Genomic DNA, 26,733 nt, shown 5'->3' with positions numbered 1-26,733 from the left:
CTGTTCAAGGCTTTATTGTGTACAAAAGAAACTCCTTTTGTGGACATTGTACCTGATACAGGGAAATGTGATCTTTCTTTCACAGAGCTTACACTTTGCTAGTGAAGAGGGTACCCATGCAGTTAAGTGATAATGGCAAATGAACTTGTAACACACACACACATTCGTATAGACATACATTGAAATGCAAAATACGATCACAACATTTTTATTTTACTCTACTGCATTATAAATGCAATTGATAGTTGTATCACCAAACGGTTCGGGGGTTATTACCAACCTATTCTAATAATTTATTTTCTTACAATCAGTGTTAAGAATCTAGTTTTTCATGGGCTTGATGACTTAATTAGAAGCAACAGTAGTTCATTCAGTTCAGCTTACTTAGAGTAAACAGAGAAAATTCAAGCAACAACCTTTAGCCTGAACCCTGCCTTTTTCACCAGAGCTTGGAAGTCAGGAGGCAGCTATAGCCAGATGTCTGACTATGAGACCACTCACCAAAGGGTGAGACCACTCAGTGCCAGTTTGCCCAAAGAAGGCTATGCAAGGAATTGTCTGAGGGGATGCTATGGTTGAACATCAGAAAAGGACTATGCTAATTACTATTGTGGTTGAGAGAAAGGAGAAGTCTATATGGGCTGTGTGGTCAGGGAGAGGTAGGGCCTGATCTGGCCCATAGATGTTGCTTCAGAATGGAGAAAAGAAGGTAGAACTGGTAGGTACAAAGTTGTTATGGAGTGCTCAAAGAAACTCTTCTCTGAGGACTGGGATGTACTTATGGGGGATTAGAGAAGTTGTGACCATGGAAAGAGGAGATTGGGAGTACATTTTCAGAAAATGTTGGGAAATTAGCAGAATGTAGACTTGGTTTACCAATAGAAGCTCTGAACTGAGGATCAGCGTGGATCAGGATCCTCTTTTATAGTTTGTGTGTGATGTTGCAAAATTTTCTTAAACTCTCTATGTTTTGGTGAGAGCAGCATCCTTGTTTATTTCCATGTTCATTGCATCTAGCTAGTCTTATTCTGATGTCTACATGTAGATGTAATAATGACAGGCAAGGAATTTGGGGAAGCTGATTTAACTTTTTCTTTATGCAGGGACTTTCTATGAAATGATGTGGCAGGCTGTGTCTACTCTATATTGTTTTGGTTTCTCAGGCAGCATAGTTTTTTTGTTTTTTGTTTCTGTTTAGTTTGGTTCAGAAACTTATGTTTTTAAGGGAGAGTAATTCATCAAGAATTAAGGAGAACTGCCTTACTTGTAATCCTTGGTCCTATTTTATGTTTACCACCAGTAAATTGTCACAAACCTCTTGGTTCCCAAAATTGGCTGATCAGTAGAACTTCATGGAAATCTGAAAATGCAGATCCCTGGGCCACAGTTGGAAAGATTTTGACTACCCACTGAACTATCCCTGTGTTTCCAGAGCTTGTCCATAATTCTTCAAATGCTCATTAAAAAATGAAGATTTCCAGCCTACTCCAGAGCTACTGAATGGAGGGGCCTAGGAACCTGTGTTTGCAAAAACTTTGTCATGTTGACAGTTTCTATCTGAAAGATTATGGAGCCCCAAACTCTCCTATTTATTTTCTCATTTCTAGCCACCATTTATCACTGTTTAACCAGCACCTCCTCTGGGGACTTAATTTACCTAAAAGGCACATTAGCAGCCTGTTGCCATAGCCCTGCGCCATCGGAGATGTGTGTTTGGGAACATAGATGTTTCTCTTCTGGCTTTGTGAGAAGACAGGGATAAGCAGTTGAGAAACACTCTCATTTACCACCTGAGGGCCCTGAGGGGACCCTGGAGGTCAGGAGTCTGCAATGGAGAATTAAGTCTCACCCAAGACGTTCTCCCAATTTTGGCTATTCACCCTCTTTGACTTATAGCTAAGGACTTTGTATTGTCATGAGCATCCAGTGAATTGGGAGATATGCACACAATTTGAAAATGTATAAGATGCTGGAATTATAATCTAGGACAAAGGCTTTGTTGTATGTATTTTATTTTCATTTTTTTTTCCTACAGCTGGTTGGAGAGAATATGATACACTTCTTAAAATTCCATGCAGACCTAGCAAACTTTCAACAAGATCCCAGCCTAGAAGGAAAAAGATCTCAGTGTCTGGCTAGATGTGATACACATTCTCAATGCCCTACCCCCTTAATAGACACAGTGTACGCTACAGAGACCAAAGTGTAATTTTAAGAACCTTGTAATTCTTTACAAATTAACACAGCAGATGGTGTTTATGGGAGCCACATAGTGAGGAATATTTGGGACGATGTGAGACATGTGTTCCAGGGTTTCGGCCTGCTTTCTACTTAGTTTAGTTTTTAACTATCATGCAGCAAAAATGCCATTTGCCTCATAAAGTTTTCATCAGTTCCAAGTGTGTGCAAATGCCCCAAGAGATGATTCTGTTATGGGGCAGATTCTAAGCATTCTCAGGGAGAAGGACATCAGAGAAGCCTCAGGAAATGCCCTTGCTTGCCCCTTGGTCACATGCCAGTGGCCTCCTGGGTGTTGGTGCTGGAGGTGGGGAGCAGCCTACTTCCATTCTGGCTTGGGGATGGGTTTACAAAGTGGAGAAAGAGCCCAAGCCTTCATAAACTCTGCTCCTAGAAAATAAAAGACAACACCAAAGGATTAACAATGAAGTTAATAGCTCTAGATTGAGGATTGCTAGTGTATAAATAAAATAGTTTTTCAGTTATTTTGACTGTCCAAATATTATTTTCTTTTAGTCCCTCACAGTGCTAAGGCTTACAGGTATCAGGATCTATGTGGTTGCTTTTCAGACAGTGTTGGACTTTTGGAAAGAGCATGAGATGAAAGCTTATGCCAAGATTGGTTGGTGGTGATGCTGGAGAGGACAGGAGGAGCATTCTTCACAGGCTTTGGCAAAGACCAAAGGAAGTCAGGTTTGTTTGGGTGGGGGAAAAGGCTTGGTTCTGAAGTATGAAAGGAAATCTCTTTGGCGGTCCCCGGGCATGCAGAAAGTGCTCAGTACTCCTAAACCATGAGTTTCCTTTTACCAGTGTTCACCAGGAAACTTCTTCCCTTTCCTTTGCTGTAGGGTTAGCCAACAGAATGATCCCAGGGGTTCTCTAGTACGGCCTGCTTCATTGTCCTAGTCAGGGTTCTGCTCCTCTCATAGAAGCAGCATTTCACCGAACCCATTCTTTTTTGGTGTCGTCAAGCTTATCTATCCTCATCTCCCACTATTCTAAGAGAAGGGTTTGTATGTTTCTTGTCCCAAGTGCATGTATCGTAATTCTGTGCATGCGATTATTGTCTTTGATTTCCATCTTCTTCCTGCTTAGGTGAGATTTTTGAACAGGGAAGGAGGAGAATGAGTATGGAAAGAGAGTTAGCAGCAATATTATTCTATCGTTGATGAAGCTACCAATACAGCTTCCCTTTCACTCTACTTCTGCACAAAAGTAGCCTTACTGCCAAAGACCCATATCATGAAGTCATGTCAAGTAGTCAGAATACTAATTACTTCATTTATATTCAATACATATTTGTATGTACATATCTATACATATTTCTAATTTGTTTAACACTTATTCTGCATAAGGCACTCTGTAAGAAGTTTCAGGGTTTCAAGGACATATAATTGGCTGACAACTTCCTGTCTGCTATGGACTATTATGTCTCTCCAAAATTCATATGTTGATGAATACCCCAGTGTGATGGTATTTGGAAATGGGGCTTTTGGGAAGTAATTAGGTTTAAATGAGGTATTAGAGTAGGGCCTTCATGAGAAGATTGGTACCCTTATGAAAAGAGACACCAGAGAGCTTGCTTCTCTACCACGTGAGGACGTAGTGAAAAGGTAAATGTCTATGAGCCACAGGGAGAGCCCTTAGAAGAAACCAAATCTACTGAATATTGATCTTGGACTCTTCCACTTCCAGAACTCTGAGAAAATAAATGTTTGTTCCTTAAAGCACCCAGTCTATGGTATTTTGTTATGGCAGCCTGAGTTGACTAATACACTGCCCTTAAGCTCCTGTGCTTCCAACTGGGAAGAAGGAACAGATACATGATTATATCATAACAAGTTTCAGAGCAAGACAATATCATAATGATGCATCTGTATATTTGTATTTTACCTTTAGAGTGTGATATCTGAAATTCAATTAACAATGCAAGAGATTTGCTTTAGACATCAAAAATTTAATTAACAACGCAAGAGACTTGCACAATATATGAGTGTTGCCTGAGTGGGAATTATTCATAAAACACCAAATAAATAGCTATTTGGATGATAAAGATAATGATGTAGATGTCTGCAGGCACTCAGAGGAGGATGTGCTCCTGTGAACTGAGAGGTCAGGAATGTGTGGTGAAGGAATTATAACATGAACTGGTCCCTGATATATTGTTTGATGTGGCAGAGAGAGGCTAAGGCAAGGGGGCTCTACACAGATAGACTTTCCATAAACTGAGGTAACCCTCTTCCTGAGTGTTTTCTGATTTCTGTGAACTCTCAACAACATGGACACTCTTACCTTTTTTTGAGAAGTTAAAAAATGCCAGACTCTAGGGATCGTTTAGGTGTTGATAGCTTTAACTGTAACTGAGTGGTTGGGGGAATATGCACTTAAAACTGAAGTGGAAGTTTAAATTTGACTGAAATTTAAATGATTTATTTAGTGTGGGTATATATGTGTTTTTGTGTGTGTATAAAATCAATGGAAATTTGCACTTAGCCTTCACTACTTTCATCTCAACTATAAAGACAAAATGACATTTTTTAGCAGTTTTCCCAGTTCATGGTCTCTCACAGGCTTTGAAGGAATGTGTGGTTAATTAACCCAAGGTTGGGAGCTGGGGGGGAGGGTGGGGCTTTGATGAAAAATATCTCTCTGCAGGGTTGTCTGGCAGATAATCATTGAGGACTATACCTGTGTTGATAAAGTAAGTAAAGAAGCAAGGACTGTAACATTACACAGGTGCCAACCACTTCCTATGGTTTTGAGCAGAAAATTGTGAAATAGGTGAAATTTATTTTTAGGACCCTACATTTTCCAAATCATTCATCCCTTGCATACCTTCTTCCTATCCACAGGTGCCTACTTGGAGCATCCATTTTTCTATACATGAACAGGTATTTCTGGGGCAGTTCTTAGGAGTTTCATACTGAATTTTCTGAAAGAAAACTCAGACATTCACCACCCACAAAAAGCTCAGCTTCTACTCTGCAGCCACATGAAAACTTAATAAATAATGCAGAATGGTAAATTGTTAACGTCTGTATCCTTTGGCATAATACCTGATTGAAGGATATGGTCAAAAGAGGTAAAGATCTTCAAGAGCTAGATCCATTTAAAAATACTTCCTAGAGGAGGAGGATTTTGAGCTGTTTCTGGAAGAATCGGTAAAATTTAATTAGGCAAATGGTTGAAGAGAGAATGGCCCCTTTCTTCCAGGCACTAACATGAGACAAAAAGTTTATGAATCATTGAAAAAGAACAAATTAATTAGAGAGGTGGGCTATTACAAGAAGGAAATCCGACTATGAAAATTTAAAATACAGGCCCAAGAGTTTAGTAGAAAGTGAGGATCCAGTAAGAATTAAATAAGAACTGAGGGATTGAGCCTCGGAAGTAAAAGCTTGGTTTTGACAGGCCATAGTGAGGATTATGAAGGAGGGAAATCAACAAAGGTGTTAGTGTGGTGTTAGAGGCCTACACTGGGATAGGTGCGTTCCATAGGGAGAAGGGTTTGAGGGAAAGCAGAAATCTTAGAGACTTTTTGATGAATAAACTCTCAAGGCTAGTGACTAATTGGTTTTTTTATTAGGATTTAGAGCTTGGGCAGAAATTAGTGCTAGAGAAAACCCTGTGAGTGAAGCAAAGGCCTGAGGTCTCAGGGAGTGCTCTGGGCTGTGTCCATAGCGGACCTTGCCAGGGTCTTCCCCTTCTACCATCTTGCTTTCAAATTATTTTGGTCGGTGTTTTAAGGTCTCTGATTTATTCAGGACTTTTTTGGTTGTAGCTGAGAGAAACCCAAAATAAAGAAACATGGGGGGGGGAATTAATGATTCACTCATCTCAGCAGGAAATCCACTGATAGACTTTGGCTTTAGGTGCAACTGGATTCAGAAGCCCATGTGTTTCATTCATTGGTTTAATATAATTTATTGAATGCCTATTATATGCCATGCACAGGTGCCAAGGATATAATGATAAGCAAAATAAAGACTATCCTCATGAAGTGTTACTTTACAAGTTAATACATAATGGAAAGTATAAATGTATGTAATGGAAAATATGTCCAATGTGTGTACTGATAATTCTGGCCCAATAAACAGGGTCAGGGAGTCTTACCAATATTGCTCTCTTGATATTCTTATCTTATATATTGATGATTCTATCCTTGAGCACTGACAAGATCTCAGAGAAGTGTCACGTGCATTTTTGCCCTGACACGTTGTCATTAGTTTTTTCCCTTTCTACCTTTATCTACCCCTCCACCCAACCCCATTCATCCCAGGTTCCAGGAAAGCTGGATTGTGATATGGTCAAAGTATCCTGATCATGGGTTTGATTTGTGGCCACTGCTAAACTTTTATCCATTCTAGAGAGATATTACCCATTTCTTTTCCAAGAGAAATGTCCATAGCTAGTGAAAGGGAAATGTTTAGAAAGATCCACGTTCTCAGACTGTGATTTACACATAATATAAAGGTATTACGAAATGTTCAAGGTTCCATAAATAATGGTGCTATTCGTAATAAGAATATGATTCCTATATTCAGAGTTTGAGGGTAAATGGGCAACCCTCCAAATACAATGGGATGACTGCTGGATCAATAGATAATTTTTTCTCCTCCTTCCTGTTGTCTAAATTATAGGTTTAAATGACAGGAAAATATGTTGGAGATAAACTGCATGGCATATTATTGCTTTCTGCCATTCTGATGATTTTGACTTCCACTTCTTTCAAATAACAACAGTTTGAAGACTGGGCATTTGATTAGCTCCCTACACATTCAATATATTAGAATCACAGCTATGTGATATTTTGAAGATTTCTCATACATTCAATCAAGTTGGCAGATACCTTTAGAAAAAGGAAAAGAGTGATCGACATCTGCCTTCTCATAGCCATTTCCCACATTAATACCATGCCTCAAAACTCACGTAAAGCCATGGATCTGGGGGAAGCACTGAGATGGTAGATTTATGTTCCAGGGCTTCCATGAGGACCACTTGTACTGAATTATGTGTTTAGGGTGGGATGAGGAATGACCTTTAAATAAATACTCAATTTCAGAAATTTAAAAATTAGTATTCCCTTTTTTGTTTTATAAATTGGGGACTTGGTATCAGTTATATAATATTCAGCGTATACTATAAATATATTTTACACCTCTTCAGTATTTCAGAAGTGGTAATGGATATTAATATAGTAAAAAGGAGGGGCGCCTGGGTGGCTCAGTCGGTTAAGCGGCTGCCTTCGGCTCAGGTCATGATCCTGGGGTCCTAGGATTGAGCCCCATGTCCGGCTCCCTGCTCAGCAGAGAGCCTGCTTCTCCCTCTCCCTCTGCCTGTCACTCTGCCTACTTGGCTGTCTCTCTCTCTGTCAAATAAATGAATAAAATCTTTAAAAAAAATAAAATGATCCTATCAAGAAATGGGCAGAAGACATGAACAGACATTTTTCCAAAGAAGACATCCAAATGGCCAGCAGACACATGAAAAAGTGTTCAACATCGCTTGGCATCAGGGAAATCCAAATCAAAACCTCAATGAGATACCACCTCACACCAGTCAGAATGGCTAAAATTAACAGGTCAGGAAATAACAGATGTTGGCGGGGATGTGGAGAAAGGGGAACCCTCCTACACTGTTGGTGGGAATGCGAGCTGGTGCAGCCACTCTGGAAAACAGTATGGAGCTTCCTCAAAAAGTTGAAAATAGAGCTACCCTATGACCCAGCAATTGCACTACTGGGTATTTACCCCAAAGGTACAAATGTAGGGATCCAAAGGGGTACATGCACCCTGCTGTTTATAGCAGCAATGTCCACAATAGCCAAACTATGGAAAGAGTCAAGATGTCCATCGACAGATGAATGGATAAAGAAGATGTGATATATGTATATCTATCATATATACAGATATACACATATATACACAATGGAATATTATGCAGCTGTCAAAAGGAATGAAATCTTGCCATTTGCAACGACGTGGATGGAACTGGAGGGTATTATGCTGAGCAAAATAAGTCAATCAGAGAAAGACATGTATCATATGCTCTCACTGATATGAGGAATTCTTAATCTCAGGAAACAAACTGAGGGTTGCTGGAGTGTTGGGGGGGGATGGGGTGGCTGGGTGATAGACATTGGGAAGGGTATGTGCTATGGTGAGTGCTGTGAATTGTGTAAGACTGTTGAATCATAGACTTGTACCTCTGAAACAAATAATACATTATATGTTAAAAAAAAAAGAAGAAGAAGATAACAGGAAGGGAAAAATGAAGGGGGGAATTGGAGGGGGAGACGAACCATGAGAGACTATGGACTCTGAGAAACAAACTGAGGGTTCTAGAGGGGAGGGGGTGTGGGGGGATGGGTTAGCCTGGTGATGGGTATTAAAGAGGGCAAATACTGAATGGAGCAGTGGGTGTTATACGCAAATAATGAATCATGGAACACTACATCAAAAACTAATGATGTAATGTATGGTGATTAGCATAACATAATAAAATAAAAAGTAATAATAATATAGTAAAAAAGAGAAAGAAGGAAAAAGAAAATCCTTATCTAAAAGAGAGAGGAGGCTTTTGTTTTCCAAAGAGGCAAATATAAACAAGTTATTGAACTAAAATATTGACTTGTTACAAAAGACTGTGAAAAATCAAAATTTCTATTAATGGCCCCAATCCTTTTGTGTAGGATTAAATGGAAATATGAACATCTTCTTGACAGCAGGTGATGCTTTGGCAAACTGGACTTGAGTTCAGAGCCAGAGAATGGGAGAATAAAGGATCCCCTGTAAAAATCCAAATCAGGAAATTCATTCTTTTCTTCCCATCAGTTCAAATCATGGCTATACTCCAAATGTGTTTTGTAAAACAGAACCCAAATTCTAAAACAAATAAAGTTTAATAATCATGCATCTCCCTAGCACAACAGATGGCAACTAGGAAAGTCGCCTGCAGCAATGTGAAAGAAGACTCCCGCCTGTCGTCCTCGTCGTCGTCGTCTTCTTCTTCTTCTTCTTCTTCTTCTTCTTCTTCTTCTTCTTCTTCTTCTTCTTCTTCTTCTTGTTCTTCTTCTTCTTCTTCTTGTTCTTCTTGTTCTTGTTCTTGTTCTTGTTCTTGTTCTTGTTCTTCTTCTTGTTCTTCTTCTTGTTCTTCTTCTTCTTCTTCTTGTTTAATAACAGTATTTATTAAATAGCTATCTCTATTGCAGACTCAGTCACATCTCTCTGTGAAGATAAAGTAAGCAAGTGGGGAGCATGTCCGAGAAAGGCACACAAGATCACGAGATCTGTGGACAAAACATGACAAAGGAAATATAACTCAAACTGAGATTTTTCTGTTTTTAAATTTTTTTGGTAACCTTTGAACAGAAACATGTGAAACTCTATAAAATCACAGAATCCTAGAATTTTAGAGATGGAGGATGGTTTGGACATGGAATGGAAAATCCCTAGACTGGGAGCACAAAGGTCCTGGTCAGACACTAAGTAGCAAGGTGATCAGAATCCGTTCATCTCTCTGGACTTTGTTGTCCTCAGCTTTGAGGGGATCCATGGGATGGGGAAGGAGAGGAAACTAACATTGATTGAGTTACCTCTGCTGGGTTAAGGACTGTGCTAACTCTTACAAATTCTATTTCTCTTACTGTTCCCGGCAACCCCACAGAGAAAACATTATCCACATTTTAGAGATGAGAAAGCCCCAACTGACTGTCACCCCCACCCCAGGTAACCCAAAAATAGTTTCTACATAGTTTCCAAATCAATTGTCTCATTTTTTTTCCACAGCAAAAATACTTTCCTAATTACTCTGAATACTGTTAATGCCTTTTATTTTTTTTAGCACATTGACATCATGATTGATTGTCCTGCTAACCTGGTGAAAAGACAGGGCATATATTACACTACCCATTGTGTTCATGAGAAAACTCAGACATAAAAAATGGGCAAATTGTTAGTCTAAGACTACAGAGCCTACTAATGGATGACTAACTCTAGGAGGCAAGACTTTTTTTTTTTCTCTCTCTCAGTGATTGTCTTCTTGTCCAATTTAAGTTGATAATTTAAAAGTATTTCCATATGTCAACCTAATAGAGCCCAGAAAAGCATGAAATGATGGTTTGCTAGTCCCCATTTGCTGTGTTAATCTGAGCATTAAGGATCAATTACCATTATTCCTGCACACATACCTTATTTAAAGAAATTAGAGCTGACAAAGGGCTGATGAATTAACAACTTCAGCCAGTGGACAAAATTTCCAAAGTTCTAGTCCTTGCTTTTCTATTACCCAGCCTCTCTAAAGAGTGAGAGCAAATATGGCACCCAAGTCATCTGCATTTTTTTAGTTATCTTTAGCCAAAGACTTGGAAGCTGAAGAAACCCAGGATTACAAATATTACACAAGCAGAATCCTGACAACACAGTGACGTGGAATGCTAATGTCACCAGATATCCTCTGAGTTTGAAGATCAAATATAGTTGGCAGTAATTACACTATAAAGAAGCTCTTATAAAAGTAGTTTTTCTCTCCAGTTTGTCAAACCTATCCCTCTATATGATAAAGAAAAGCTGGCACCATTCTGCTCACTGTCCTCCTAGAACCCACCTTGCTGTTTCTTTTTTTTTAATTTTATTTTATTATGTTACGTTAATCACCATACATTATGATGTAGTATTCCATGATTCATTGTTTACGTATAACATCCAGTGCTCCATTTGATACATGCCCTCTTTAATACCCATCACCAGGCTAACCCATCCACCTACCCCCCTCCCCTCTAGAACCCTCAGTTTGTTTGCTGTTTCTTGACTGGATGACTTTCTTTTTGCCACCCTGTCCTCCCTTCAAGTACTTCTCTCTTTCCTATTCAGATCTTACCGAACACTTAATGTGTAGCTAAATTCCCCCACTCCTCTGAGATTACTTGATTTCCCAAATGCATCATCTCCCTCTTTTGAACAACTAATTTAGCCTGTAACAGTGTTAGTCTCTCTGCATAGTTGTTAGTGTTCTTAATTTCATATTCTGCTTTACTCTCCTGAATTAGGGGCTCCTTGAGCATGAGGATCATAGATCTCACCTTTTGTGCATTTCTCACAGCGACCAAAATGATGCTTCACATCTAATGAACATATGCCTTGCAGTTACAGGTTATTGATCCCAAATGGCATACAGAATCCCGTGGTGCCCTTCTTTTCACAGAATGAGGCAATGGAGCCTTCCCACACGTGTCTTTAGCAACCCCAGTTATAATCTTGAGCATCACTATTACCCCTACGGATAAGGTTGCCTGATCTAGTGCATAATAATACAGGACACTCAGTTAAATTTGAATTGTAGGTAAACAGAGATTTATTCTCCTTTTAGTATACATGCATTCCTCAGTTTTCTTTCTTTCTTTCTTTCTTTCTTTCTTTCTTTCTTTCTTTCTTTCTTTCTTTCTTTCTCTTCTTTCTCTTCTTTCTCTTCTTTCTCTTCTTTCTCTTCTTTCTCTTCTTTCTCTTCTTTCTCTTCTTTCTTTCTTTCTGCCAGTTAGTTAACATACAGTGTAATACTGGTTTCAGGTGTACAATATAGTGATTCAACACTTCCATACAGTACCCAATGCTTATCACGACAAGTGCACTCCTTCATCCCCATCCCCAATTTTCTTAAATTTAAAAATTAAGAAATATCTGACCTACATGACTCACTTCACTTGCCTTACCCTAATCCTTGCCCTGTGGGATCCTGTTTTTATTTAAAATTTTGGTATTTGTTCGACATGGGTTTTTTTGCATTAATTTGATTTTTGAAAATATTGCATTAAAATATTATCTTGATTACTGAGTTCTTTGGTGCCCCCTTAAATGTCATATCTGAGGTCAGTGCCTCATTGCCCTCTCCCTAATCTCAAGCCTGTTCTGGTTTTATTTTTTCATTTCTCAAATGGCAATAATGAGATGCCACTGGCAGGAAGAAATGATCCCAGTGTCTAACACTTATTTTTTTTTTTTAGTAATCATTTTTTATATTCATACTGTCTTGATTTTTTGTTTTTTACATTGAAAAGTTCAGTGATCCAGTTTCCTTCTTTCATAGCCACATTTTAAACCAACTCATAGCTGTAGTTTTTCAAAGTAAGTTTTTATTACTATCATAAATAGAAAGGACATAGGAAATCTGGTTCTCAGAATGATCATGGGCTAGACCTTCTCATATTTTAATGGCGAACATCCTGTTTGCAAGAAGAAAGCTAAAGAGAAAAGCAGCTTTGGCTGCTTCACTTATGGCATACCTGAATATGGAGACAGGGCACCAAAGTCACACTTGCTGCATAACCAGCTTCCCTCCACAGATAATGCAGCACATTGTTCTTCTCCATATGTTTTTCTTTTCTTAGAGCTATTTGTACACTGATATTTTAACACTGTAAAATGTTACCATTTTATTTTAAGCTCTTTCTACTTATAAACTTCAGTGTAAACACATGAAAGGGTCAGAATAAGAGTTTAGGGAGTGGAAAAGATATGGGGGTTTATAAGATTTTAGATGGTTAAAAATATACAGACATATACCCTGGTTTTGGCTTTTTAGTAAAAACTATATAGGGTTATACATCAGATGTTTGTTCAGAAAAAAATAAGCAAGTTGCAGAAAAAAATGACTGATTTAAATCTAGTTGTAAAGAGACCTGATGTATATATATATCAGCTTTATGTATCCAGGATTTTGTCATTGGAAGAGAATATTTAGAAATCTCTTGAATGGTAATTTCTATGGATCCTCAAAATACACTATCTTGTTATTTCATCATATACACAAATTACTATAGAGACCTACATGACTCTACAGAGACTTGACTATGGAACAAGAATTGACTCACCACTAGGACCATAAACAAATAAATCTCTAGGGTGTTTGACTAAAGGAGAGAGAATTTAATATATTTGAAAATTTTTGAAAATAATTTTCTCTTAAAGGGAAGATAATGCCATCCATAAAGGTATGTAGAGCTTTCCATCCATGGGAATTTTGTTGTTCCTGTTGTGGTTTTAAAAAGATAATGTAGATTCTATTTTGTTTGGTTTAATTGTTTTACTATAGCCATTAAAAAAAAAGGAAGGAAGGAATAAAGAGAGAAAGAAAGAAAAAGAAGAAAGAAAGAAAAGAAAGAAAGAAAGAAAGAAAGAAAGAAAGAAAGAAAGAAAGAAAGAAAGAAAGAAAGAAAGAAAGAAAGAAAGAAAAAGAAAGAAAGAAAGAAAGAAAGAAAGAAAGAAAGAAAGAAAGAAAGAAAGAAAGAAAGAAAGAAAGAAGAAAGAAAGAAGGAAAGAAAAGAGAAAAAGAAACTATTCAGTGAAACTTCGAAACTTCTAAGTGAATAATTTATTAAAGAAGAGATTTTTGGATTTTTCATTTGTTTGTTTGTTTTGCCTTTACCTCTGCCTCTTAGAGTCATAAGGGACATTTTCCTTATGATTTCAAGCTGTGGGTTCCTTATTATCATGTTTAGCATCCCAGTGCATGACAGAACAGAAATTACAAACACTATATTTTGTAGTAAAGCATCTCTTTTGACTTTGATACAGAAGTTACAATATGGTCTAGGATATATTGGAATGAAATTCTGAATTCTGGTGATTTATTTTAAATGTTTTCTAATTTAGTTTTTATTTTCTCAATCATTTTCTATTCAGAACTGTGCTTACATAAGAGAGTAGCAAAAAACATTTGTATTTGAAGGCAAAAGCAAACCTCCTGTGTTTATTTAATTGATGAATGTCTGGAGCGGGAAAAAAACATACTTGCATGAAGTTGAGTATGGACATATGTGTAAACCATCCTGAGAATATATTGTTTTTCAGCAATTTAAATTTTTATTTCAGAGAAAACCAACTTTAGAGTTTAGAAATCCAACACATAATAGCTGTGTATTGAAAAGAATTTCCTCTCTCTCTCTCTCTCTCTCTCTCGCTTGGATTCTACCAGTCAAGTGTGTTTCTGAAATTTTTTTTTTTAATTTTAATGTCTCTAACATTGAATTTTCTAAACCAGAGATTGTTTCTCTTCTCTTAATAGACTGGAAGAAAAGAAAAAGGAGATCCTCTAAACATTGCAATTGATAAGATGACCAAGAAAACAAGAGACCTAAGGAGACAGGTACTGTTTTTTTTATATTAAGTGCATGGTACTGAGTGGTGGTTTTTAAGAATGTCCTTTTCCAGGGTGCCTTAGAGCAACATTCAAGTTGCTATTCTTCATAGCATCTACATATACACAGAAGCATTTCATCAACAAGGTAGTCTGCTGAGCAGACAGATGTGACAGCCTCAAGACGTGTGATGAAAACACCCTCTGAAGAGGCAGCATGCTAACTGCCCAGAAACAATCTTCCCAGGTAGAGACTTGGTGAATTCACTACCTTCTACAATTGGTTTTTCAGTTTTCCAGATCCAGGTATACAAAGAGCCGGTTGTAGTTTTCTAGATTCTGCCGGTTTTTACTTAACACAACTACAAAGGCCTTAAATGAATAAACGAAAATGCTGATGGTTAATGAGAAACACAACTCTTAATCTGATGGGCTAATTAAGGTCTCTGACCCTGTGTATTCCCTTTGGGGATCCAAGTCACCAGGGGAATGTTGGCTTATCAGATGGTTGTTTGCGAAACTGGGGACCGAAACAAGGAAAGTTAGTTGGATGATTTGAATGGCTAATGGTATCATTAGTCTGACAGGTCTATTTTTGGGGATGAAAAAAATCTCTGGTCAGGACCCCATTTTATCTTGAAAGTGCTATATCTACACTGGTAACCCTATTGTCTTGTAACCCTTATTTTGTTTCCATGGTGAGCTCCACTTTCTTTGGTAGTGTTCTTTCTAGAAGAGTTATACCATCCATTAAGTTACAATAAAATTCCCTCTTGATTTCTTTTTTTTTTTGAATTTTTAAAAATTTTATTATGTTATGTTAGTCACCATACAATATATCATTAGTTTCTGATGTGGTGATCGACGATCCATTGTTTTCGTATATCACCCAGTGCTCCATGCGGTACGTACCCTCCTTAATACCCATCACCGGGCTAACCAGACCCCTATCCCCCCTCCCCTCTAAAACCCTGTTTGTTTCTCATAGTCTCTCATGGTTCATCTTCCCCTCCAATTTCCACTCCCTTCATTTTTCCCTTCCTTCTCCTAATGTCCTCCATGCTGTTCCTTATGTTCCACAAATAAGTGAAACTATATGATAATTGACTTTCTCTGCTTGACTTATTTCACTTAGCATAATCTCCAGTCCCATCCGTGTTTATGTAAAATTTGGGTATTCATCCTTTCTGGTGGCTGAGTAATAGTCCATTGTATATATGGATCACATCTTCTTTATCCATTCATCTGTTGAAGGGCACCTCGGCTCTTTCCATAGTTTCGCTGTTGCGGACATTGCTGCTATGAACACTGCGGGGGGGGCATGTGGCCCTTCTTTTCACTACATCTGTGTCTTTGGGGTAAATACCCAGGAGTGCAATTGCTGGGTCATAGGGTAGCTCTATTTTTAATTTTTTGAGGAACCTCCACACTGTTTTCCAAAGTGGCTGTACCAACTTACATTCCCACCAACAGTGTACGAGGGTTCCCCTTTCTCCACAACCTCTCCAACATTTGTTTCTTTCCCTGTCCATTTTTGCCATTCTAACTGGTGGAAAGTGGTATCTCATTGTGGTTTTGATTTGAATTTCCCTGAGGGCTAATGATGATGAACATTTTTTCATGTGTCTGTTAGCCATTTGTATGTCTTCTTCAGAGAAGTGTCTTTTCATGTCTTCTGCCCATTTTTTGACTTATTTGTTTTTTGGCTGTTGAGTTTGAGAAATTCTTTATAGATCTTGGATACCAGCCCTTTATCTGTAGTGTCATTTGCAAATATCTTCTCCCATTCTGTGGGTTGCCTCTTTGTTTCGTTGACTGTTTCCTTTGCTGTGCAGAAGCTTTTTATCTTGATGAAGTCCCAAAAGTTCATTTTTGCTTTTGTTTCACTAGCTTTTGGAGATGTATCTTGAAAGAAGTTGCTGTGGCCAATGTCAAAGAGGTTACTGCCTATGTTCTCCTCTAGGATTTTGATGGATTCCTGTCTCACATTGAGGTCTTTCATCCATTTTTAGTTTATCTTTGTGTGTGGTGTTAGAGAATGGTCGAGTTTCATTCTTCTGCATGTGGCTTTCCAATTTTCCCAGCACCATTTATTGAAGAGACTTTTTTCCATTGCATATTTTTTCCTACTTTGTCGAAGATTATTTGACCATAGAGTTGAGGGTTCATATCTGGGCTCTCTATTTGGTTCCATTGGTCTGTATGTCTATTTTTGTGCCAGTACCATGCTGTCTTGGTGATCACAGCTTTGTAATATAGCTTGAAATCAGGCAATGTGATGCCCCCAGCTTTTTCTTTTTCAACATTTCCTTGGTGATTCGGGGTCTTTTCTGATTCCATACAAATTTTAGGATTGTTTGTTCCAGCACTTTGAAAAATGTCATTGGAACTGTGATCAGGATGGCATTGAAGGTATAGATTGCTCTGGGTTGCATAGACATTTTAACAATATTTATTCTTCCGATCCATGAGCATGGAATATTTTTCCATCTTTTTGTGTCTTCTTCAATTTCTTTCATGAGTGTTCTGTAGTTCCTAGAGTATAGATCCTTTACCTCTTTGGTTAGGTTTATTCTGAGGTAATCTATGGTTTTTGGTGCTATTGTAAATGGAATTGTTTCTCTAATTTCTCTTTCTACAGTTGCATTGTTAGTGTATAAGAAAGCAACTGATTTCTGTGCATTGATTTTGTATCCTGCCACATTACTGAATTGCTGTGTGAGTTCTAGTAATTTGGGGGTGGAGTCTTTTGGGTTTTCCACATAAGGTATCATGTCGTCTGCAAAGAGAGAGAGTTTGACTTTTTCTTTGCCAATTTGAATACATTTTATTTCTTTTTGTTGTCTGATTGCTGTTGCTAGGACTTCTAGTACTATGTTGAACAATAGTGGCAAGAGTGGGCATCCTTGACGTGTTCCTGATCTTAAGGGAAAGGCTCTGAGCTTTTCCCCATTGAGGATGATATTCACTGTGGGTTTTTCATAGATGGATTTTATGAACTTGAGGAATGTTCCCTCTATCCCTATACTCTGAAGAGTTTTAATCAGGAAAGGATGCTGTATTTTGTCTAATGCTTTTTCTGCATCAATTGCAACCACTGTTGCATCCTGGGGATAAATCCCACTTGGTCATGGTGGATGATCCTTTTAATGTATTGTTGGATCCTATTAGGTGGGATTTTGTTGAGGATTTTGGAATCCATATTCATCAGGGATATTGTTCTCAAATTCTCCTTTTTGATGGGGTCTTTGCCTGGTTTGGGGATTAAGGTAATGCTGGCCTCATAGAATGAGTTTCAAAGTTTTCCTTCTGTTCTTATTTTTTGAAACAGCTTCAGTAGAATAGGTATTATTTCTTCTTTGAATGTTTGGTAGAATTCCCCAAGGAATCCATCAGGCCCTGGACTCTTGTTTTTTGGGAGGTTTTTGATCACTGCTTCAATCTCATTACTGGTTATTGGCCTATTCAGGTTGTCAATTTCTTCCTGTTTCAGTCTTGGCAGCTTATAGGTTTCCAGGAAGGCATCCATTTCATCCAGATTGCTCAGTTTATTGGCATATAGTTGTTGATAATAATTTCTAATAATTGTTTCTATTTCCTTGGTGTTAGTTGTGATCTCTCCCCTTTCATTCATAATTTTATTAATTTGGGTCCTTTCTCTTTTTTTTTTTGGGTAAGTCTGGCTAGTGGTTTATCGATCTTATTAATTCTCTCTTTTTTAAAGATTTTATTTATTTACTTGACAGAGAGAGACACAGAGAGAAAGGGAACACAAGCAGGCGGAGTGGGAGAGGGAGAAGCAGACTCTCTGTCGAGCAGGGAGCCCGACGCGGGGCTCGATCCCAGGACTCTGGGATCATGACCCGAGCCGAAGGCAGACGCTCAATGACTGAGCCACCCAGGCGCCCGTCGATCTTATTAATTCTTTCAAAGAACCAGCTTCTAGTTTCGTTGATCTGATCTACTGTGTTTCTGGTTTCTAATTCATTGATCTCTGCTCTAATCTTAATTATTTCTCTTCTAATACGTGCCTTAGGCATCGTTTGTTGCTTTTTCTCTAGTTCTTTAAGGTGTAAAGTTAGTTGGTGAATTCAGGATTTTTCTATTTTTTTGAGTGAGGCTTGGATGGCTATGTATTTCCCCCTTAGGACCACCTTTGCAGTATCCCATAGGTTTTGGACCGATGTATTTTCGTTCTCATTGATTTCCATGAATTGTTTAAGTTCTTTGATTTCCTGGTTGACCCAAACATTCTTAAGCAGAGTGGTCTTTAGCTTCCAAGTGTTTGAATTTCTCCCACATTTTTTCTTGTGATTGAGTTCCAGTTTTAAAGCATTGTGGTCTGAGAATATGCAGGGAATAATCTCAGTCTTTTGGTATCGGTTGAGACCTGATTTGTGACCCAGTATGTGGTCTATTCTGGAGAACGTTCCATGTGCGCTCAAGAAGAATGAGTATCTGTTGTTTTAGGGTGGAATATTCTGTAAATACCTATGAGGTCCACCTGGTCCAGTGTATCATTCAAAGCTCATTTTTCCTTGTTGATTTTCTGCTTAGATGATCTGTCCACTGCTGAGAGTGGAGTATTGAGGTCTCCTACAATTAATGTATTGTTATGACAATAAATATGACTCTTTATTTTGGTTAACAGTTGGCTTATGTAGATGGCTGTTCCCATGTTGGGGGCATAGATATTTACAATTGTTAGATCTTCTTGTTGAATAGACCCTTTAAGAATGATATAGTGTCCTTCTGTGTCTCTAACTACAAACTTTAGTTTAAAATCTAATTTGTCTGATATAAGAATTGCTACCCCAGCTTTCTTTTGAGGTCCGCTGGCATGGAAGATGGATCTCCATCCCTTCACTTTCAGTCTGGATGTATCCTTAGGTTCAAAATGAGTCTCTTGTAGACAGCATATGGTTGGGTCCTGTCGTTTTATCCAATCTGCAACCCTGTGCCATTTTATGAGAGCAAATAGGCCATTCATGTTGAGAGTGATTATTGAAAGATATGAATTAATTGTCATCATGTTGCCTTTGAAGACATTGTTTTTACAGATTGTCCCTGTAAATTTCTGTTGTATATCACTCTTGGGGTCTTTCTCCTTTTATAGAACCCCCCTTAATATTTCTTGCAGGGCCGGCTTAGTGGTCCCATATTCTTTCAGTTTCTGCCAGTCTTGGAAGTTCTTGCATCTCTCCATCCATTCTAAGTGACAGCCTTGCCAGATAAAGTATTCTTGGCTGTGTGTTCTTCTCGTTTAGTACCCTGAATATGTCTTGCCAGGCCTTTCTGGCTTGCCAGGTCTCTGTGGATAGGTCTGACGTTATTCTGATGTTCCTCCCTCTGTACATAAGGAATCTCTTCCCCCAACTGCCCGTAAGATCGTTTCCTTGGTTCTAAGATTTGCGAGTTTTACTATTACATGCCAGGGTGTTGGCCTGTTTTCCTTGATCTTGGGAGGGGTCCTCTCTGCATCTAGGACACGAATGTTTGTTTCATTCCCCAGATTAGAGAAGTTCTCAGCTACGACTTTCTCAATATATCTTCTAGTCCTCTCTCTCTCTCCACTCCCTCTGGGATTCCAATAATTCTGACATTGGAACGCTTCATGGTATCACTTATTTCTCTGATTCTATTTTCATGGATTCTGAGTTGTTATTCCCTGGCCTCCTCTTTTCCCTTTTTATCTATTAAATTGTCTTCCAGGTCACTGATTCATTCTTCTACCTCACTTACCCTAGCTGTTAGATTATCTAGATTAGATTGGATCTCACTGATAGCATTTTTAAGTTCTGCCAATTCAGCTTTCATTTCTGCCCTTAGAGACTCTATGTTGCCATTAATCAATTTCTCCATTCTAGTTATTGTCTTCACAATTGCTAGCCTGAATTCCATCTCTGACATCTTGGTTATATCTGCATCCATTTGGAAATCTGCGGCATAAGTCATAATCTCTGAGTCTTTCCTATTTTGGGGGTTCCTCCTCCTAATCATTCTGTTGATGGGTGGTTGAGAGAATGTATAGAGTCCAAATTATTGACCAGAACCCAAGCAAGATGCACCTGTTTTCTAGGGACCTTAGGGTTGCTGGCCTCTTGTTCTCCCAGTCTGTCTTCTGGGGGAGGGGCCTGCTGCGCTGTTACTCAGGCAACCCTGTTTGGGCAGAGTTGCCCTGCCTCCCTGTGGCGGGGGGATGGGCTCAGTGAGAACCAGTTTGAGGGGCTTTTGTTCTCTGGCGGCTTTCCCTGGTGGCTTTCCGTGTCTCTCCCGAGAGTCAGAGCAGAAAAGACCGACCATTTCCAACCCTCTGCCTCAGAGCAGAGAGATCACAGTCTGTTCTTCAGTGAGCTCTCCAGGCCACACTATCTCCGTTTCTGTCTGTGCTGCTATAAACTGCAGCGTCCTGGATTGTGCGCCCCTCCGCAGTGCCCCCAGTCCTGCCTCCAGGTCGGGGCACATCTCTGCCCTTTGTGCTTCTAAAACCGCCTGCCACTCCCAGTTCGCATGCACGACCCCTGTCTCAGGGGCTGCCCTAAAGTTCTTTCCCCGCTGCTACTGGTCTGGGATTATGTGCCCCGTCCCCAGTGCAGGAGGCTGTTGCTCACTGGCGGTGTAGGATTCCCACAGCCAGGCTCCCTCCCGCTGCCATTTATCCTCAGATATCTGCCCACGGAATCATGGCTCCCTGCTTCGTACCTCGAAACCAACCACCTGCAATATTCTGTTTGTAGAGATCCAGATCTATCTTCTTACATCTCAGGCTGATTTCATGGGTGTTCAGAGTGGTCTGGTATATATCCAGCTCAATTCCAGGGACCAGTTGGAATAGGGTCCCCTACTCCTCCGCCATTTTTCCCCCCTCTTGATTTCTGCCTGAGCAGCATCCTGTCTCCTACTGGTAGCTTTTGCATATATCCGTCTCATTCATTAAGTATTGATTGTGTTAGTCACTAGAACCAACCACTTTCCTGAGGCAGCAAGAGCCTTACTTTGTGCAGCAGGAAAAGCTGGACTGGCATGGCTGCATCTAGTACTCACTGCTCTTATGTGTCAAGTACAGACAGGATTAGAAAGGTGCCTGGGCAAGAATGACTAAGGAGCATGTTAGAAGTAGCTTGAATGAGAGGAAGACACCCCTTCTAATTACTACTGGGAAGCTTCTGGGCTCCCTTCAGGATATCACCTGTAGGTTGTAGGCATTCTTGAGCTAATGTCCTCCAGAAAAATCACAATTAGTTCTGGAATATGAAGAGTCTAGTTTACCCAGTTAACAAGTCCTTGTCGGGGAAGCATTTGCTTTTTATTTTACCTTAAAATGAGGGAGAATAAAACATTGTCCTGTACCAGATGGATATTTGGCCAGGTCTCTTTGCCCTTTTAGACCATCTCTTCATTCAAATCCCCGTCTGTTATGAAATGATACGGGTAGTAGGAATTGGGACTGGGGTTAATGGGAAACATTGAATCAGGCGTCCGGAGCCAGGGTTTTACTTCTAGCTCTGCCACTGAACTGGCTGTGTGACTATGGATCTGCCATCTCTTGGTCTTCATTTCTTATATATAAAAGTAGAGAGCCAAACCAAATCTGTAAGCTCTCTATAAGCTGTATAAGATTGAATGAGTGCAAAAGAAATCTGCATTTATTTCCTATGCCACAGGTCCTAATGCTTGATTGATGATCACAGATTTTGAAGCAGTGGGAGTATATCTTCTTTAGGCCCTTTTTTTTTGGCTAGATTGTCAACCAGGCAAAATTCATGAACTGAGTTTTCTCACCTCCTCAATCTCTTGGTTTTAGTAGAGACCATTCTGTTACATTCAGGAGCCAGCAACCTCAGCTCTCTGAGCTTATGGACCTATCATAGCAACTTTTTATGTCTTATTAGGAAGGAGTGGATAAAGTAATTTTTACTCTGGTGTTAAAATTCTCAGAAAAGGGTTTACTCTTTTTTAACTGAGGATAGTGGTGAAATTTGTAGATGGAATTTATGGTAAAAGTTGAAATGTTTTGGTGACAAGTTCCTTGGAGAACTTCTTTTAGGATGGCAGTGGAAGGAGTATGTCATCCTTTGAAATCATTCCATGCATAAAAGAATTATTTTTCTGCTCACCTTTCCCAAAGATTGAGAGGAATAAAGATTAAGAGAATTGTTTCATGATACTAAGATCCAAAAGTTATGGCATAATTTCACACCACATCCCCAAATTTGGTTCAAACATCTTTCTCTTTCCCAATTTGCCTTTCTAGAACTAAGATGGTTCCCATCTGTCAGTTCCATCCCTATCCATATGTTGGGATATTTTTGTCTTTCTTTCCATCTCTTCTGTTTCTCCATGTACACCTGTAGTGGTACAAAAGCTTCTCTGATCTAAACAGAAGCTACCTAGCACTTACACAAATGGAACATGCAACAATTCTGATTAGCTTGGCTCTGGTAGACCTTCATCTTAGATTTGGGTAGGTAGTTAATTGGATTAACAAGGTTTTGTCTTAGTATCTAATAGTAGGAAGGTATTGTGGCCCCCTGAATGCTAGTGGTTCAAATGAATGTTTTCCTGTGGCTAAACACTTTCTGTTCTGACAAACCTTATTAGAAGAGATTTTAAATGGAAACCCTCCAGTGTCCATGTCCACTTCCCTGTACACATGTAATCCTGTATACAATATTTAGAGCAATCAAATCACAATGGAAAAAAAAAAAGCTGAAAGCAAAGAAAAACATTTCTAGTGACTCTCCTTAAGTTTCCACTCTCAAGTTTCTTGCTTCTTCCTCAGAACCCTAAGTTTGGGCAGTGTCCTTCAGAAGGGTGGCCCTGGAGTCTTGCAAAGTTCTAGTCACCAAATTAAAAAGAAATAAAGTCAATCATGATCATTATCTTGGACTTCCCTAATTTAAAAAAAAAGTAGACTTTTGTAGATAATTGAAAAAAATCAAGAGTAATTGAATAAAAAGGATTTCTGTTTAAGTAGGATTTTCAAGTAAGTGGATCCCCTTTCTTTAGACAGTATATCCCAAAGAAATGGGGAGTCACAAATTATGAAAAAGGTTGCAGGAACCCCAGGGTGTTATTTAAAATTGATTGGCTTAGAACCATCTTGCCAATTAAACCCATGAGAGTGGGCAGTGGTGGAGCAGAATCCTCTTAAGAGTATTTTGTTTGGAATTAAAAATGGATTTAGGGGACTATAACTGCCAGCTTTAAGCATTATGTTTTAATTTTAGAGCTGCGGGCAGAAGTATACCCATGTCTGAGCTATTGTCACTGCTGTGATTCTGGAATCAGACCATTATAAAAACAAATGCTTTTGGCTGACTCCCTGCCTGGGTACCTAGTAGCCCACATGGTCTACCCATCCTTTAGAGAGGACCCAGTCTGTGTCTGCCAGCTTGTCCTCCTTCTCTGTGCCCCCTGTGAACTATTCTAGACGTGGTCTCTTGATTTTCTCTAAGCTTACAGGGATGCTGGTCTAGCCTGGTTATTATTTTGGTCCTGTTATTAGTCTTTTTTTTTTTTCCAAGTTGATAAGCAAATCAGGACCCAAATGTTTCCCTATGAGAAGCTAATAAATAATAATCATAACAAGTTAGGGTGTTGCTAAACTTAGCAACTCTCTCATTCCCCAAACTAATCAAGGGCCTAATTCTTATCCCTTCACCCTTAATAGCCATCACAATAATTCCAGCAATGAGATTCAGTAAGTGTCAACTTGACAAAAATGTTAATTTTGCTATTACAATCAAAACACTTTCAACTAACAACGGAAGTCACGTATAGACTAATTTTACAACGGGATGAACACTTAATGGAATAGATTATGTAACAAAGGATTTAAAAACAAGCAAAAAACGTCATTGGATGGTATGTTTAAAGTGTATTTTTCAAGACCCTGTCTCCATAGAGAACTTATATAAGAAATATAACTAAAGGTGGGCAGTAATCAGCAGCAGCTTCTGAAATCACTGCCCACAAAATGAAAACTAAATTATAACTGACAGGTATTGAGTTCGTAAAATGTGCCAGGCACTCTTCTAAGTTCTCTACATGAATGGACCACATTTAATCCTCATACCAGCTCTATGAGACAGAAGAGATGACATCATGCCCATTTTACAGATGCGGAGATGAATTGAAGTAATGCATCCAGGGCCACATGGAGTATGGATACATAAAGGTTTCAACCCCCACAGTCTGGCTGTAGGGTCTTTGCTCATAACCCTTCCCCATCCTGCCCCTCCATCGAACCAGCATATGCATTTGGGTCACCCATATACCAAACTACTCTGGGGGATGCAGTTGGGAAAGAAGGAAGGTTAACATAAATATATAAAGGTGCTTTATGATTTTCAACAGCACATTTACTACTTCAGGGTTTGGGATGGGTGACATGTACATACTATATACAGAAAAAAAAAATCTGCAGTGAATGTCAAAAAAATGATGTTAGTTGCGTTATGATATTGTCTCTCAGGTTTCCAGCTGTTATGGTTCACTGGGTCCTCTTTAAAAAATGCTATTATGTTTAGGTAGCTGGCTTCTCAAAGTGTGAATCATAGATTTTGCAAAAACATTTACAGAAAAAAGGAATTTTAAGGCATTCACTTCTTTTTCTTACATCTGCTCATGATGGGGCCAATTATTTTTAGAGTCATTGTAAGATAACATTTTAAAATCACTTATTTCCAGACTTAAATCTGCTTTTCCTCATAAGCACATGAGGCTGTCTATATGGTTATAATAAAAATAAAATAAAATAAAAAAATAAAACAAATTATTGACTTTTTCCAAATGTTTAGGTTAATGTTCTTCACACTGAAAACCTATGGCAGAGTTAATAATCCCTAGAGTTTGTTCCCTAGGTCAGATTGCCTTGCTTCTGTAGAAATATGGAGACCAGAGAATGATCATACAGTGATTGGGATTTGAAATACAGAACATAAACAACTTAGAGACAGACAGAGACAAACTGCATCAGAAGCACCAAAGATCAGAATCAAAAAGGCAAGGAGGAGAAGCACAGAGGTAGCAGAGGGCTCAAGAGCACTGTGAAAGGCCATCCTTTTGACATGTCTCTTGAAAATGGGTTATATATTCAAGCCATCTCTCTACCTTAGGAAAATCCTGATATGACAGCCCTGAATGTCAGAGCACCACATACTTATTTATCTACTGGAAAATACTCATTAGGACAAGTTCAAAGTGCATGATTTCATCAGTTGGAAACAGTTCTTAAAATATCACTATGGGCAAGCTCTTCCCTTATGTAGACATTGTTCAAGTCATGAAGTGATTTAATTTCTTCTTATGAGCCATCCTATAGTTGATTACTAACACATTAACACAGTTTGTATAGGGCACCAAGCTTGACCTCTCCCTCATTAGCAAGTCTAGATCACAGAACAAATTCAGTAGCTTGATCAACATTGAATAATCAAATAACACACTGTACCGAGTGGAGGGATCTATAACATATGTGTGAATAGGAAAATGCTCAATCATGCGGTTCAGCTACTGATTTGTTCTTTTCTGCTAATTTCTCCAGGGCCTGGAAGTCAAGGAAAAGTGGGAAGGGGAAGGATAAGTAGCAATGATTGAGTCCCAAAACACATTCAAAAGAATATCTGTAGCTGGTCTAATCTCTGATACCTTCTCCTGTTCTAGGCAATGAGAATACCATTAAGAATCTTAACCCTGACACTGGACAATCAACTATAGGATTATTGAAAAAGAATTTTTTTTTTTTTTATCATATTGTCTAGGATGAAATTCCTCAGCAGGAAATTCTGGAAGATTTTCAACAACGATGATTTAAACAAGGAACTTTTTTTTTTTTTTTTAAGAATGTTGTTTTAGCTTACCAGAACACTCATCTTGATTAAATGAAGTTGGCCCATATTCATTGTTGGAGGCTATGTTTAGGCTGGGATTTCTTATCCAAACTTGTCACTGCAAGGGAGATAATTCTGAAGCATGTTGCACAAGAGTTTGCCACTACGGCCTGAATTGAAGTATTTCTAGAATTGATGATTACAGCTAATCGCCTTGATTCTGACTGAACATACTCAGTGGATCATTGCAGTCAACTTGTGGTCAAATATATCTGTTCCCTTTGACCCCTCCTTGCCGACGTTATCTTTTATTACCTGAAATGGCTGCCGGCATCAGTTTTCCAAGGAGAAATTTCCACCAGGGCAGCTGATATTTCTTTAATTTCCCCTTTCCCAAGGAGGCTGGATACATCTGAAATTTAGAAAGTGAGTTATCTACTTACAGGCCCTGCCTTTCCTGCTGTGGCCACCAGCCCTGCTGGCAGCCCATTTGCCCTAGGATCACTGTGTGTCTTGCTGGCTCCGGTGAATG

The 26,733-nt window shown here is 38.9% G+C and overlaps 1 protein-coding gene across 6 annotated transcripts in view; it reads left to right on the top strand.

The window, feature by feature from the left end:
* CTNNA2 (catenin alpha 2) overlaps positions 1-26,733 on the top strand; it is a 944,211-nt gene that overhangs the window by 665,125 nt on the left and 252,353 nt on the right. For 5 of the 6 annotated variants that reach the window (XM_028122408.1, XM_028122407.2, XM_028122406.1 and 2 more), the window contains one exon: positions 14,296-14,376. In XM_028122408.1, coding sequence (XP_027978209.1) covers positions 14,296-14,376 — 81 coding nt within the window. Of the gene's footprint in view, positions 1-8,330; positions 8,341-10,482; positions 10,500-14,295; positions 14,377-26,733 lie in introns of all 6 variants that reach the window. The other variant, XM_028122403.1, reaches the window with a different exon arrangement.

Source organism: Eumetopias jubatus, unplaced genomic scaffold, assembly GCF_037043125.1.
Source record: "Eumetopias jubatus isolate StellerSeaLion01/CBP00866 unplaced genomic scaffold, mEumJub1_p1.0 scaffold_9, whole genome shotgun sequence".
Classification (NCBI taxonomy): domain Eukaryota; kingdom Metazoa; phylum Chordata; class Mammalia; order Carnivora; family Otariidae; genus Eumetopias; species Eumetopias jubatus.
This window is presented reverse-complemented; position numbering and strand designations above follow the sequence as displayed.